Genomic DNA, 12,716 nt, shown 5'->3' with positions numbered 1-12,716 from the left:
ATGCATAGGTCATGCATGTGTCTACAGGAGAATGTAGTATTTAGCCCAGGTAATGCATTGCATTTTATCGGATTCGTATGCGCAAACATTTGTTTACAAGTGCAAGTCAAATAAACTATATTTTGCAAGGCTGTGCATTCGACCATGCATGTACTTTCGTGTATACATGTAGAAAATAGACAAAACTCCGGGCTTTAAATGGAGTCAAGCAGTTTACCGGTATGTGTGTAGTACTCTTATGATCGAACCTATGACCTTTGCGCAAACACAATGCTCTACCAGTTAAGCTACAAGAACACCACATTGGAAATGTATGGCATCGCTTTCCATGCATAATTTGGTGATTTATTTCTGCCTTGATAAATAAAACGTACACAAACATATCTCGTCAATGGTATTCTATTTACGACCTGCTTTATTCCATCCACACAATGGAGGTTTTTGTGTACGTGTAACAGTGTATGTAAATTCATCCCTGTGGGTGTGCGGTAGGTCAAACTGCAGTAAAAACGTACATTTCCATATCCTGTGTAATGCTACTCTTACTCTGCGGTAAGAGAATGTTTCCTTTCTGCTCCGTGTCATGCATTTCTCCCTCATTCTTTGCATTCTACCAAACCGCTGGTACATTATACCGTCGCAGCCCTTCCTCCTATTTTCTTTTGCTCCGTTCCCATCCCCTTTTTCTCGTTTTCTTCCCTGCTTCTCAGCTAGGGGTGATTCTTCATGAGGTGTCACAAGGATCAATATAACAACAGCTCGGCTCTGAGAAATTACACGTGAGGCTTTCGCAGGGAAGGTGGGAAAAAGCGTTTCCATGTTAACACTCCCTACATCTGAGTTTCCTTCTGTTCTGTTCCAGTGAGCGAAGCTTTATAGAGTGCAGAGGCAGGGTAGGACCTGACCACAAGTATGCATCTCTGTTTCGGCGGGCTCCCGGCCGGCTGGTCCGTAGGTCTCCCGCCGGCCTGCGCCACAAGCAAGGGCCGCCTTTCCACTGGGCCTAAAAACCACTACACAGCCAGTATAAACACAATACAGATGTCTGAGAACCGGGGGTGTGTTCGAGCGGGCGTTTGCGGGTGTTTCGGTATTCCTTTAGCTTTTTACCAGTAGTTCCTCATTTCTGCCTCGCCCTGCCAGTGAAGCTTGGTGTGTAGTGTTTTTCCTCATTCTGCTGATCTGTTTTGAGGTGTGTGCTAAAAAATGACAGGCTGGTCTGTCTTCAAGACAGAATGCTGCCTGGCACGGTTGTGTAGTTTGTTGTGTGTATGGTTAATGCAGTCCTGATTGATAAATATTTGATCATGCACATACAGAATTATATTTAAATTCCCTCAGGCATCTGATCTATTTGTTGCAAAATAGTCAGCCTGAAGAGTGTAAATAAGGATAGTGTGTGTACTTCTAACAAAAGTGTGCATTGCAGGGCATTCTGCAAAAGTAGTACACATCATAGGCTTTTTAATAATGCATTATAAAAAGAAAGGAGGGAGTGAGACTTTTTGGATGTACCATGCAGGAACAGCACATACTGTAGTATGGGGCATCAATAATTCATCATTGAATTATTCTCTTGAGTGTGAGCCAATGTGGACGTATATCTGGGCAGCGGTGCGCAGCAAAGATCTCCCAGACTTCCTAATCTTCCCTTAGATACTCAGCATCACGGTCAGTACGGCTGGTGTATATACGGTATGTTTAATTGAATCGCATGCTGCAGTAGACATATAGGAGACATATACAGTAGCTACTCAGTACACTTGCTCATTTAGACCTTTCCTGTGACAGGCAATATTATGCATCCTGCCAGGCTATGGCACTGAGATGCATGCATACAGCATGGGTCACAGATGTGCAGGACCACTAAATATTTATGGAAATATACAGTAGATATATATTAAAATTCACAGAGGCATTCATTAAATGAGCTACTGACCGAATCGAGCAGAGTGGATAAGGATAGAAAAGCAGTACGACGCTGCAGTAACAAACAGCGGAGAGCAATTACAGCCGTTAGCCTGTTCTGATGCTAACCTTGACATCCATCCTTCCTGTTGGTTTCATGCTACTGTAAACAGCCATCCAGAGACCTCATTTGCATTTACGCCTCCTCACTGCTAAACAGTTTAAACATCATGTGTGATGACGTACAAATATTGGACAGTACTGTATATATTCCACCGATTACTAACAGATGAGCATAGTAATCCTAATCCTTTGCTTTTAATGTGTTTTTTTTTTGCATAACACACATAGGGATGACTGTAATTAAGAGGGCTTTTTCTTTTTGCATGTAATGTGATTTTCAGCATTTCTCACCCGGTGTACGTCTTGCTTATTTTCTTTTTCTTCTCTTTGTACTCTAACAGCTGTGTGGGAGTGGGGTGGGTCTCACCCATGAGGGTCAACAATGCCTGATCCGATGAACAATTAGTCCTAATAAAAGTGCTGAAGTGTTTCATTAGCTCTGCCTTTCCCATTCAAAGGAAAAACTTACAATAAAGAGACTTTGAGATTTACATTTATGCATTTGGCCGATGTTCCTATCCCAACGACTTCTTGCATTGCATTCAAGCTATACATTTTTCATCAGTATGTGTTTGCTGGGTTTCAAACCCACAACCTTTGCGCTGTGAATGCAATTTTTTACCAGTTTGGCTACAGCAATAGATAAGTAACCATGTGTAATAATATAAATATTTTTTTACAATCATTAATTTTAATAAATACATTTATGTCCGTTAATAATGGTTGTGATGGTGTTTTCTTGCATATTGTGACATATATCCAAGTGAAACAGACTATGGAATGCAAAATAAAGTAGGACAGGGCTTGATTTCGTCCTTTGGGAGTTGATTAGATCACTGGAAGTTGGAAGTCTGGCCATTGGACAGTCATTATAGCCCCGCCCTTATGTAGAGAGATCAACAGATTAACGGAAGATATATTGTTTTGAGGGGAAAGGCAAGTTAATGTTTTTGATTAAAGATTATAAGGGCACATGACTTTTAAAGGTACCATAGAATAAAAAACTGTATTTAGGCATAGATAGACGGCCTCAAACCCGTTTGTTTTATCATTTTTATGTAAATCTCTCATGCACACAAAAGACTGTTGGAAAACAGGCCAATCTCAACATAACATAACACTGACTGTGATGTCACAGTCAAGATGTACGCCCCAACATTAAATTACACATTAAGTTAATAACAATGTTGTTACTATGCTAAAAACAAAGTTGTGACTGCTGAGTTAGCGCCACATGCTAATGCTATATGTTAGCATTTAGACTGAAGTTCCACTTTATAGAGTAGTACTGGTTCTACTGAGGGCAGATTTTGGTATTTGGCAAACATGGGCACAATTTGAGACATCGTTAAGGAGCAACTGCAATCAAGACCATGAAACATGGTGAAAGGTGCCAATGGATCAAGTAAAAGAAAACTGGAGGCAAAGTAGGAAGAGAAGGAAAAAATGGCCAAGAAAAATAGGAAATAGGATTTATTAGCACCCGAAGGGCTGTGAAAGCCTGGCTGAGTGCTTGTTCTTCAAGCACAATTTAACATTAGGCTGTTGCCACGTTGGTCCGTGTGAATAGCCAAGAGGTAAATCTGACATCTTAGGGATGTTGGAGTATCATAGTTAAAGAAATGTGCGCGGTATCATTTAAATGTGTGATCTTATGGCTTATCTTATAGTTACATCAGTCAGTTATAATGGTCAACTGAATGAAAACTACTCAAACTTTGTTAGTTTTATTTATGATGTAAAGACCAGTTATAGCTATACTAAAGAAGATCTTGCTACTTGCTAAGAATATTCTTCAAAGGGTCAAAGTTTTGAGACATGCTTCTTTCAAAGGAGTCCTCTTTCAGAAGAGACGGGACAATCATAACCCCAGAGGACCTTAAGGGGGGGAAATAATAAGGACACTTAAGTGCTACAGTATATGGATGGGAATGTCATCAATCTCACTTTACTCAGGATGGATCAGTACTGCTGTTTGATCTCTCAGTGGACTGCTGAAGTGACTACCTACTGTAGTGCAACCCTATCTCCCACTATTTATTTGTGTGGTACCACATACTGTAATAAAAAATACCATCATATCCCACATGATTCTACTACCCACATGTCAGCAATCAGTAATGGAGTCAGTGATGATGAACCCAAAGATTTCGAAGCACCACAACTGAGCTGCTCGAAATGAATATAATATCTATAGGAGAACCACATGTGGCTTGGATTCAGTGGCTCCTATAGTCTGATTGCAGTCTCATAAACCTCTGTTTTATCCAATCAATATACAGACACGCCCACAGGAGCACGCACAGATGTCCTGATCACACAAATCTCATTACATATTACATCTATTTTCCCTCTATGCAAAGCATTATTTTCACCCACTCACTCAAAATTCCTATTGGGAACATCTGAGGCCCACCAGCACGGTAATCCATCTCACTTCCACCTTCATGAATTAGAGATTAATCCCATTTTTTTGCTGTTCTAGTTTAATGCAGAACAGTGCAAGACACTCAAGTGATGTCTTATGTTTTTTCTGCAGGCAATGCTCTGCTATAGAAATCTTTAAGCGTTCAACGCAATAAATAAAACAAGCATATAAGGGTGTAGGGTTTTTGCCTGTTTGTATTCAGATGCTTGTGGGGCATCCTTTATTGATTTTGTACTGATGTAAGCCTTTTGGTGGCGTGGGCTGAGAATAACTGCTAACTATAGATTGGCGGTGAGGTAACTGTGGGAAACACAATAAGCACATCGCTGGAATTCCAGTTCTACCTCCACATTCCACAGCAGTGAGGTGGAGACACACACACACCTCACATATATATACACACACACACAGGTATTTCAGGTGTTAGTTCTAGATAATTATAACGTTTTTGGTGTGGCCAAAGAACTCAAACTATTGTGGCTAACTTGCAAAAAATGCAAAATTAATCCTTAAAGGAAACAACGTGTTTGTCACAGACAAGGAAGGACTGGGCACGCAAAGCCTCTGAGACATATTTCGACTTGAACTGCTTATAGATTGTTTATCGATACTGAATAAGGATATGTCTGAAATAGCTGTTTTATAGCTCAATTGAGCAATAAGTAATAAATCAATAATAAATCAAGCAAATAATCCAGTTTAAAATAGCATTTTCTATTAACTGAGTATTGCATTTAAATGCATTCTACTGCCTTGGTTAACTTCAGTACTGTAATGAATAAACATCCACTATCATGTTTGACCTCTAGCAGGTGAGAAGTGAGAATTGCAGTCACTGACTTTATATGGTCTGTACAGTAAATCATTTTGATTTTAAAAAATGGAGAAAGATCTGATATATTCACACGCTTGCAACATCATACAGATGCACACAGATACTCACACACATAGGCACTTGTACACAAATGCTTAAAGAGATGTGGGATAAACAGGTTACATAATATCTGCACTGATTATTTACTCAGTCACTTCTCAATGGAGGGAAAAATTACATATTCTCCTGCTTAAATAAAGACTGTGTAAACATAGACATCCAGTCAAGTCCAGATTAAATATTTGCCCTGGCAAATCTTAGGACTACTTTAATGACAAAGGCAAGCTTATAGTAGCTTGCTATTCACCCTTCTCTTGGATTTGTTTGCAGAAAATATTTACAGGGAAATAAGAAGGCGTATATGAAGAAAAACAGTCATAATTTTTGTGAAAAATATCTTGTGAATATTTTATCAGGAGTTTTTGAGTCAGTTTACGTTGCTGTGCATGCAAGATGCACACCATTGCATTGGGGACTAGCATGGATGTAGCCTTCAGTCTTAGCTGTGAATGATTTTTTCTTAGTATTTTTCTCTAAACATAACAAACAGATTTACTATGCACCTATGTTTAAAGGGGACCAGTGCTACTTGATTGAACTTACCAAATTACACTAACCTACCACAGTGTGTTAGACAACGTTTTTTATTTAAAAACAACTTTGGGGGCACATTGAGCTTCTGATCTCCATCCTCTCACATGTAACATCATACATCAATAGCTCAATATGTAAAACTGTTGGTGTTCTGTACAGCCCTGAGCTTTATTTGGCCTGGGATTGGAGGTCAGGCTTGAGTAGATCTCCCACACTGATATTCATAAGTGCTGTGAAAATAGACCTGATCTAATATACTTTAACATACCTGAGACTTCACATCTCACAGGTGCACTACCCCTTAGGCACCCCTCGCCCCCTAGCTCCACCTTCTTCTACAGCAGTCTGTCAAACTGTCCGCCCTTAATCCCTTAGATACACTCTATTAAAAAGACACACGGTGAGGCCAAAAATCACTGTCAATCTTTTTTTAAAACAGACAAACACCCCAATATACTCATGCACACACACACACACACACACACACACACACACACATTGCGTATCTGTTTGGACATGCTATGGGCTAAAAGCGGGCCACCGATCAAATTAGCAGGGTCAATGCAATTTAAACAAGCACGGCAGTCGTCGCTCCGGTGGAAAAACAATAACAAACGCTTTGCCTTGTTTGGATCCTCCACGCTTTATTAAATGAACATCAGATGGGCCAAAAGAGCAATCCAAAGAAAGACAAGTCCGTAAAAATAAACCAGACAAATCGCATCCCAGTTCTCAAAGGCAGTTTGTGGACACGATCATGTCAATGTTTATTTTAAGACGCAGGTCTGTTGAGTCGTCGGGCTGCCTTGGCAAATACAGTCTCTCCAGAGAAAGATGAGAATTTCTCCTACTGAGAGTTACATGAGTCTATATTTATATATATTTATATGCTGACCTTATTGTTGAGGTCAGATAGGTGAACACGGTTGTGTGCTCTTCATAAGGAAACAGCTGAGGCAGATGAATGAAATAAATGGGTTTGGGAACCCTTTGCACTTCCTCTCTCTCTTGCCTAACTTTTAGGACTAGGCCAGACTTAAGAAGTCAAGCTGTAGTAGGGAAGGGAAGTAATGTCTTCCATGTATATGGCTCTTCATGCTTAAGTTACTAGATGCCGCGGCTGCATGAAAAGCAAAGTGTCAAAAAGGGGAACAGATGTCCTGTCTAATTCTAGGCGCATGCATAAGCTAACAGGCCTACATCCTCAAAAAACACATGCATATATGCGTACAATGAATAGATGGAGATTTAGAATGTCATCAGCATTAGAGAAGATCATTTGTTTCTTAAACCCTAATGCATATTGCTGCATAGTTATGAAGGATATTAAATAAGCTGTGCCTACATCTATACCCTTCAGCATTCGGAGCAAAACTTGTAATTGCCCTTTAACGCAAGTTTAATGAATTTACATTTCAAGTTTGAGAGAAATCAGTTTTAAAACACAATGGCGCTCTAGCCGCATCTACAGAACAATTACAGTTGCATTTGGGAATAACTGCAGGAGAAATGGAAGCCATTTGTTCTGCGTGAGGGTTCAGAGGAGTGAGACAAACTCATAAACTCAATTACTGAGAGTTTTTCCATTACTCTCATGTGTTTGTTGTCGAGAGTGCTTGAACAGTGTAGTAAAATGATTGAAAGTAGAAGAGACTGCAAACCTCAAGTGACTAAGCGAGCCTTTAAAAATTTAATTTTAATACAGGGATTCAATCTGTTGCAGGTATATTAAAAATGTACTGTTTTATGAAATATACACATAGACATGTCTATTCAATCTAAGCTTTATAATGACTTTCATGGTTTAAACAAATATAGTCAGATTGATTCAGTCATTTTATTTGTTTTAAATGGTTTCAAATACACTGTCAGACAAAACGGTTCCTACCTGTCACTGGTACGGTATGGTACCCTCACAAAAGCTACACCTTTGCATCTAAAGAATTCATATTAGCACCTCAAGGGTACATATTGGTAGCAAAGAGTGCATATTAGTAACACAAAGGCACATACTGTTCCCAAATATATGGTACATATTAGGACCTTTTTAAAGGTACTGCCCCAGTGACAGGTTGGGACCATTTTTTCCATGTTTTAAGTGTTATATAATAAATATTTTTTATAAAGTGAATTAAAATGTATCTAATTTTTTAAAAGTTAATTTATCTAATTTCTTATAAATAAAATGAATCTAAGCTCTTTTTCATCTTGTATGAAAGACCAACAATATTTAACTACTAATTACATACCAGAAAAATTAATATTATCCAAAAATTATTAGATAAAATAAAATAATTATTTACTATATTTGTTTGCAAAAAACATGATGTAACTAGATTCAGTACTGCATGTGTGTCGCATGTGCTACGTGCTACCGGTGCTGACCTCACACTGTACGGGACACTGTGGTGCTGCTGATAGCCCTTATCACACCTTCAGCTCCCACTACGAGGGGCACTACTCAAAAAAGTGTGTATATGTGCGCGTCTCACAGAGGGGATTGCCAGAGAGCGTGTCCAAGCAGAACTAAAGCTGAGCCAGCTAGACTGGACCATCTACGGTACAAGAGCAATGCAGCAAAATATACACCAGTCTAGTCACCAATTCCAATCATAAACTGTGCATCTAAAGGTGCAGACATACTGTACCCATTCCCTCAGGGAGTTCCTCGGGCTGCTGGACTACCCATCACATTCAATTAACCCCCTAAATATCCTCATACCTCAGATGCCTTTAGAAAAAAAAAACTACACCAAGCTGCACCTCATAATCCAGATTACCAGTCAAACTGCCTTCAATTCGGCAGGCATCAGGCTGGTGGGTCAACGGAGGAGGAAACAGAGGATCTTAGATCGAATAATGTTAAGTGGCACCCGTCTGTACATCCCCATGGTGTTCTCTGCATTTCCTAATCCCAGTCTTAACTATAATCTGTTGTTGAGCTCAGCCTGTCTGCTGGAGGGAATGTTGCCAGCTAGCTTCCCCGATTCTGTGCCATCACAAGCAAACCACAAATTTAATCATACTAAATGGTTCACAACCTCAGTCTCATCAATCTGATCATGCAGTCCCACTGGAGGCTATGTTGGAGACAGAGAAAGAGAAAAATAAAGTGGGCAGCTATATGAGTCCAGTTGGAATGGAAATAGGAGGGTAAGAAGAAGGTAAATCAGCCCAATCGTTGCAAAGCTGCTCCACAGTATCATGAAGAAGGAAAACAATGCCCACGGGACTCACCAAATACACACAATATTTGAGTCTGCTGCGACCAGGTTTTATGCACACATACCCACATATTCTTAGAATAATATATTTACGACAAATGATGAGCAAAATGTTTCCCCCACTCACATTCACACATATAAGGTGTTGAGATGTCTTTTCACCTAGTGTTTCCTCATGACTTTAAAAGCTGCTCAGCCATCAGTTTTGTTTAGCCGACCAAATTGGAGCTGTAATGTTTTTTATAACCATCAGTATAAAAAAACAAAGCCAAAATAACACACTAGAAATTAAACACGTGTCCTATTCCTTCTTTTGTGAGAATTTACTTTTACACAGTTTTGGCAGTTTTGAGACGTTGCAAAAGGATTTCAAGACAACCACAAGGCTTGTAAAAAGGCTTGTGACTGAAGTAGCAAAAATCTCAAATGAAGTGTTTTCACAAATACTGTCTGTACTTTCAGTCTTTGTAAGTAAACTGCCAGTAAAGTAACGTAAAAACTATGTATTTTCTCTGATATTGCATGCAGGAGCTGGATGTACATTTTAATTCAGGTTGTGTGTGAGTGGCACCATTGAATCTACCTCATAAAACCACAATGGTCATAATGATGACCTCATCATGGCATGCCAGACAACATTTAATCAATTTCTAGCCAATTTTTACTGCATCACTGAAAACCATAAGACACTGTGGCATCAAGAATTATTTCTAAATTATAGCCAAACCCCTCTAGTAGCCATAGCACAACCTCACACACACAAACTCACAAAACCACACAAAAGCTGTCTCTCACTCACTCACTCACACACAAAGCACAGCTGAACTTCATTGCCATGATGCATGTCAGTTTGACTGCAGTACTAGAAATGTCTATCTCCCTCACTAAAAAGTGCTCAGCACCACTGCAGGATGGGTGCGTCAGTCCTTTTTTTTTTTTGCCATGAAGGGGGCTTCACATGCAACCTTCCCATGAATAATGTATGAGGCGCAGAGGAAAACCCCCTATACAATACAACATATGCGATCTACTATTCGACAAATGCACATAAAACTCCTCTCTGGAGAATTGGAAATTTTTGCTGCAATCTCCCTGCAGTCCACATCAAGCACGTTTATTTATATACAAACGCTTTTAACTGTGCATGGTATAGCCTACGCAGTATAAATGCATATGAATAACATGAGGAAAAAATCTCGGTTTTATAGATACTAAATGGGCCGCTATAAACTCATAGGCTTTAAATAAAACGTAAAGATGCCCCGATTAGATGGGTGGTCCACTTAAACGCGTCCTTTTTAAAAAGTTATCACATCTCTGCAATCTTATGTAAACCTGAACTATGTGGTCGGCTACTATCGAGCGTTACAGTCAACCGTGAGGTAATAACATTTTCTTGTCTGTAGTACTGACTTCTATCACGTCTTTTTAAAAATCCTATTAATTATTGACTGGCATCTTAAAAATCTACACGTACCTGGTGTAAACCCTGCCATCTTGCAATTTAACACAGTTTTGGATATTAGTAATGGTTAAGCTTCAACGCATACTTTGCTAAAACAGCTACTGATTAACTATGGAGCTTCGCGGGCTTTGCTGAGCAACCGCAACCAAACATTACAGTACATGCTGTAGCGGCGGGGTCTCGTGCTGTCAAATTATGTGTGATGCGAGATCTGTCGTGAACGCGCTGTACAGAAAGCCAAGTGCGGACACTGCTGAGGCAAATGTCAGCATGTACCTTGAGATTGACCTTATATAGGGGGTAAAAGAGTAAACGAATTTGTGATGACATTTGCAACAGTAGTACTGCTTTCCAAAATCCATAGCCAACAGCACACTTGCTCCAAATCTCTAATGGCTTATCATCAGTTATTCATGAAATTTGTCACTCTTCCTAATTACTAATTACAGTACGACTTTAATAAACCAATGAATCCGTACTTCTGTGGGATGCAAAGTTTTATCTTGATTAAAAAACTAGTTGATTAAATCTTTTCTAGTTTCTATGGAAACCGTGGCTGCGCTCAGAGTCAGTGCTCTGCCTTATTTGTGAATAACTTCTATCTGGATTCAAGGGCATATTGTTGGGTGCAATAGAGTAGCTACTAAGGTTACTAATAATAAAAGCTTGGCCATAAGATGTGTCTCTCGAGAGGTTTGCTCTAAATTACTTCGCACTGCGATATCTATAGTGATAGCAGGTGTTTTAAATTGGGTCTGTCATGTATGTTACAGCCTCCTACGCTGCACTGTCCATCAGCTTAACATACACAAAACAGGTTCATAAATATGTTTTGACAATACTATGATTCGCAGTCACATTCAAAATTGCAATTTTGTTGTGAATTACAAAATAAGTAATACTGGCTACATAGATATGTAACGTTATGCTAATTAATTTGTGGGGATGCCTGTAAATGGGTAGCCTATTAGAAGGCTATTGGTAATTTTTACTAATTAACAAAAAAACCTAATGACAAACCCATACTACACTTGTCATGTGTTATAAATAGAGGCTTCGCTATATTTTTTCTGTCAGACACAATGGTCAGATAGGATTGATCTAAGATCACTTTCACAATTGTAATCAATAACATGTTAGAAGAACCTTTGTTACCGTTTATAGTTTGATTAAATCAAAGAGACCCTTAGCACGTGTAAACATAAATATTCAAATGATCACTTGACTTCTGTCAATTATTAAATGTGCTTTTTCCTGGACAAAGTGTTCAACTGAAATTTAAGTGAAACATAAACAAATCAAAACAGCACGGACGCTGTCCGTTGCTATATCCTATTCTAAGATTTGTATTAAAAAAGGACAGCAAAATAATACGGCTCTTACCTGCTACAGTGTATCTGTCCATGTAATTGAGCACATTTCCAAAACTCAGAATCCCGGCGGCAATAAACGGAGACCGGCATCGAAGAAATGCGGCACGAAATTTCTGTCCTGGTCTGCAAGGATGCAGATCAGGACTGGATTTAAGAGTCGGAGTCATGCTTCCAGACAGCGTTTGCACCTCATCCGAACTACTGCACCCCTCGATTTCACATCCATCGCTCTCCACGCACATCTTCTTGCACGACAGATCCAGCGCAAACGATTGAATGATTCCTGAACACGGATTCAAGACGGCTCGGCGTAAAAGTATAGCACCTCTTATCGGACTTAACAAAAACAAGTGTTAGTCGCAGAGGAGAAAATCTTTGATTGAATTATTGCTGGCTGAACTGCGGACATGTCTGTTCAGTGACAGGACTCTGAGCTCGGGAAGCGTTCCGATCACTCCGTAGTGTTGTGCTGGGAGGCGTGGCAGTGCGCGGTAAGCCACGCCTCTCAGGCTCCTATAGCGAATGAAAGGTGTAGTGCGGAGAAGCGCAACTGGAAGGTTTTGTGAACTAAAGGAATGTTACCGAAATTTGCCGGTGACAGGACGCACCCAGAGTGATTATGCGAAAGGCATGCTTTGTGCTCTGCTATTTTGGTGTTGTAAGGGAGAGTTTAATGTAGGCTACCGCGTGCGAAGTGCAAACCATCGCGTGAGCACAGCGCTGCAAT

The 12,716-nt window shown here is 39.7% G+C and overlaps 1 protein-coding gene across 1 annotated transcript in view; it reads right to left on the bottom strand.

Moving 5' to 3' along the window:
• spns2 (SPNS lysolipid transporter 2, sphingosine-1-phosphate) overlaps nucleotides 1-12,486 on the bottom strand; it is a 65,193-nt gene extending 52,707 nt beyond the window's left edge. The window contains exon 1 of the mRNA XM_065271490.2: nucleotides 12,000-12,486. Within this exon, the coding sequence (XP_065127562.1) occupies nucleotides 12,000-12,231 (232 nt within the window). The 5' untranslated portion in view covers nucleotides 12,232-12,486. The remainder of the gene's footprint in view (nucleotides 1-11,999) is intronic.
• Nucleotides 12,487-12,716: the final 230 nt, after the last annotated feature.

The sequence above is a fragment of the Paramisgurnus dabryanus genome, chromosome 5 (assembly GCF_030506205.2).
Source record: "Paramisgurnus dabryanus chromosome 5, PD_genome_1.1, whole genome shotgun sequence".
Taxonomy (NCBI): Eukaryota; Metazoa; Chordata; class Actinopteri; order Cypriniformes; family Cobitidae; genus Paramisgurnus; species Paramisgurnus dabryanus.
The sequence above is the reverse complement of the archived record's forward strand: the minus strand, read 5'-3'. Positions and strand labels throughout refer to the sequence as shown.